The following is a 3215-nucleotide window of genomic DNA, read 5'->3' as shown; positions in this document are numbered from 1 at the left end:
TGAGTATCGTTTCCTTAAGGAACGACCACTCGTCTTGGACACTGAGTTCCTCTGCCCTCAAGGACCCCAGTGCCTCTCCCACTAATCTCCTCATCTCAATGAAGTTGGCCCTCCTGAAGTCTAGGGCTACCACCTTGCTGCGGGCCCTTGACACCCTATGCTGGATGGTGAATTCCAGCAAGCGATGATCACTATTGCCCAGTATTGCCCACTATTGGGTCTCAAGCTTCATCACAGGAAATTTAGGTTAGAAATTAGAAGGAACTTTCTGATTATGGGGGTGGTCAAGAATTCAAACAGGCTACCTAGAGAAGTTGTAGGATGTCCATTCTTGGAAATTTTCAAGAGGAGGCTGAAGTTGGTGGGGATTATGATCTCATAAGATCCCATCCAGCTCAATTTACTATGATCCTATATACTTTTCTTATACAAAAATTATTTAAAACAGTAAATGACTATGGCTGCCTAATAAATAATATGCAACAATACTAAGTAAAGAATGTTTGCTAAACTCAAATATATTAATGCAATAAAGGGTTTTTTTAAACAAATATTCAATAAAAATAGTAAATTCATGAAGCTTTTCACTCCACTAACTAATAACTACAAATTATGAATGAAGTCACTGTGATTATAGTTCCACATAGCTCAGGCTGTACAACTCTAATTTTAATTGCACCTCTGTTAAAAAATACCAGAATAGAATTGTACTGTAAATGTCAGGTTTCAATATCAGATATCTGAAAGTTCGCTTTTTGTCTTGATTTGTTTAGAGACCTGAAAATTGAAAATTTCCTTCTTGATGAAAACAACAACATCAAAATAGTTGGTAGGTGTATATAAAATAAAAAAGAAGACCACTTATTGTGCCTCAATTTTGTTCATTCCTATAGCTTTCAATGACAAATCAATTAAACTGCAAGCTTTTGGGGTGAGTTGTTAATGATTATTTAGTAAACATATTTAGTGAAAAGTTGACAATCTTTATCCAAGGGAGAGCTTATAGTTTGTTTGTTTGTACATTAATTATATTTATTTTGAAAACTTATAGGGAGATGCATTTTGTGTGGTGTTTGCTTTTCTTGTGTTCTACCCTATTTTCTTCCATAGTGTGTGTCCCTAAATAAGACATGCACCTTGCTTTTTCAAGGCAAAATGAAGGGGAAAAAGATCTTTCCTGGAAAATTCTGATAAGTACAGTATTTTCCCAGGAGAAACACAGGCATCTGCAGTACGGGGAAGAAAAACATTGTTGCTGCTTAGATATCTGGCTAACTGTAGGACATCACAGGAACTATTGGCTGAGTGAAATTGCCTGACCCCTCCTCTCTTCTTTTCTCAAGATAAGGTGGATGGCTAGCAGCACCTGCAGAGCCAGCTTGCGGGCCCACCCATCTGATTCTGGAGGAGCCTCTGCCCTGACACTAGGGCAGAGGCTCCTGCTAAGTCAATAGCAGCTTCTGCAGCATGAGCATCTACCAGGGGAAAGAAAAAGTGTTCATAGCCAGTAGCTATAGAGCCCTGTGTGTTCATTGCACTGTCCTCTGGTCAGCATTACTTTTTTCCCCAGAAGAGGCCTGTGCTTCAGAAGGCTATTGCCTTATTTCTGTGCCTACAAAACCCACCACAATTTCTGGCATTCATTTTTGTGGGGAAAGGTGCATGTTATATGTGAGAAAATGTGGTAAACTGCATCTTTCTCCTCCAGCAATATAAAAAGTTTATAGGTCACTTGTCTGGAAAGGTGTTACTAGCAAAGAGGATTTGTAGACAAGGAAATAAACCTCTTGGGGACAAATCCACCACTCTGCAAATCCTTCAGCTGAATCCCTTATCATTAAATATTTGGAGAATAAACCTGTTTCTGTCACTAAAGGAAACTTTGCCAGAGTTCTGAAAAGTGCTAAAAACTATTATGAAACAGAGGGACTTTGCACCACACTTAGCACAAGAAAAAACCCTGCATTCAGGAAAAATCTCACAAATCCTGCAAGAGAAACTAGCCTTTAGAGGCTCAACATGCTTAATCTAGTATTACCAACATTTTCAAAGCTTAGCTTCCAATTCCTCCTATCTTCCCCATGGCCAGCCTCACTGCCTTCTCCCCTTCCCTCCCTGCCACCCTCAAGCCCACACTTGCAGTCTGGGAAGCAATTATGTAAATCTCAAAAATAAAACACTTCCTCTCTTTCCTTGCATGCTGTGATGAGCAACAAAGGTAGCCATCTTGACATTTAAAGTGCAACACTGTATTTACTCACATACCGCATGCACCTTTCCTCAGAAAATTACCCAGCATTACCATGATGGAATGGCTGCCCTCTGCTTCTCTCCAGCTAGCATTTGGCAGCAGCAGAGTCCAGTCTTAAGCTTCTAACAGCTTCTGCCTAATTGTCAGTAGCTTTTGGCTGAGTAGCAGCTGTGAATTAATACTCTACTTTTTGCCTGAAGCAGCCTGTGAGGGTACAGAGGGTGAGTGAGCTGCTCCATGAGGTTAGCTTTTGGCTATGACTCTGGAAAAAACATTTTTTTCTTGGCTTCCCAGAAAAAGTGCATTTGTTATTTGGGAGCATATATGACATTTGGCCTCTGAAAGCATGGACAAACATAACACTTAGACCAATTTAAATGCAGTTTAAATCTGAAGGGGACAGACAGACAAGCCTGTTAAGCTGGTTTAAAGCTGGCTGGAATGGTTAAAAAGTGTACGTGGAAAATTAAGAATTCTTTTGAAGTAGTTCACTGTAGACTGGTTCTGTGTTACGTGTGGACACCGAGGCTAGGGACAGACATTACACATAAACTGGTTTAAGGGGTCAGAAAATGGTTTAAAACTGTAACAGAACAGATGTTCAATGCACATAAACAAGTTTGAAAATGGCTGAAACCAGTTTGAGATAAACCTGTTTGAAAGTAGTATTAGACTTAATTGATTTGGCTCAAACTGGTTTATGCAATGTCTGTCCCTGATCCCTTGCTGGTTTAAGATAAACTAGACTCCCACAGCAGCCTGGCATGCTCTCTAGGCTGGGCAGGGCTCTCTGCTCCACAGCAGGGCTGGCCCCTCCCCTCTGCTCCCTGGCTGGAGCTCCAGCAGAGACTGCAGATACAGCAGGGTCTGCCTGGGTTCCCCCTGCCCAACCCTCTGGACAAGCAAGGATCTGCCCCACCCTCCTATATCCCACAGCATGGATCCCAGCCCCATGGACCCTAGG

The 3215-nt window shown here is 41.4% G+C and overlaps 1 protein-coding gene across 3 annotated transcripts in view; it reads left to right on the top strand.

Annotated features, from left to right (window-relative positions):
• Positions 1-3215, top strand: part of LOC109299899 (serine/threonine-protein kinase MARK1-like) — a 52779-nt gene that overhangs the window by 10783 nt on the left and 38781 nt on the right. For all 3 annotated transcript variants that reach the window (XM_019520395.1, XM_019520394.1, XM_019520393.1), the window contains one exon: positions 774-829. In XM_019520395.1, the coding sequence (XP_019375940.1) occupies positions 774-829 (56 nt within the window). The remainder of the gene's footprint in view (positions 1-773; positions 830-3215) is intronic.

The sequence above is a fragment of the Gavialis gangeticus genome, unplaced genomic scaffold, assembly GCF_001723915.1.
Source record: "Gavialis gangeticus isolate Ggan-Ray unplaced genomic scaffold, GavGan_comp1, whole genome shotgun sequence".
In the NCBI taxonomy this organism is placed as follows: domain Eukaryota; kingdom Metazoa; phylum Chordata; order Crocodylia; family Gavialidae; genus Gavialis; species Gavialis gangeticus.
Note: the sequence above shows the minus strand (reverse complement) of the source record. Positions and strands in the feature narration are given on the sequence as shown.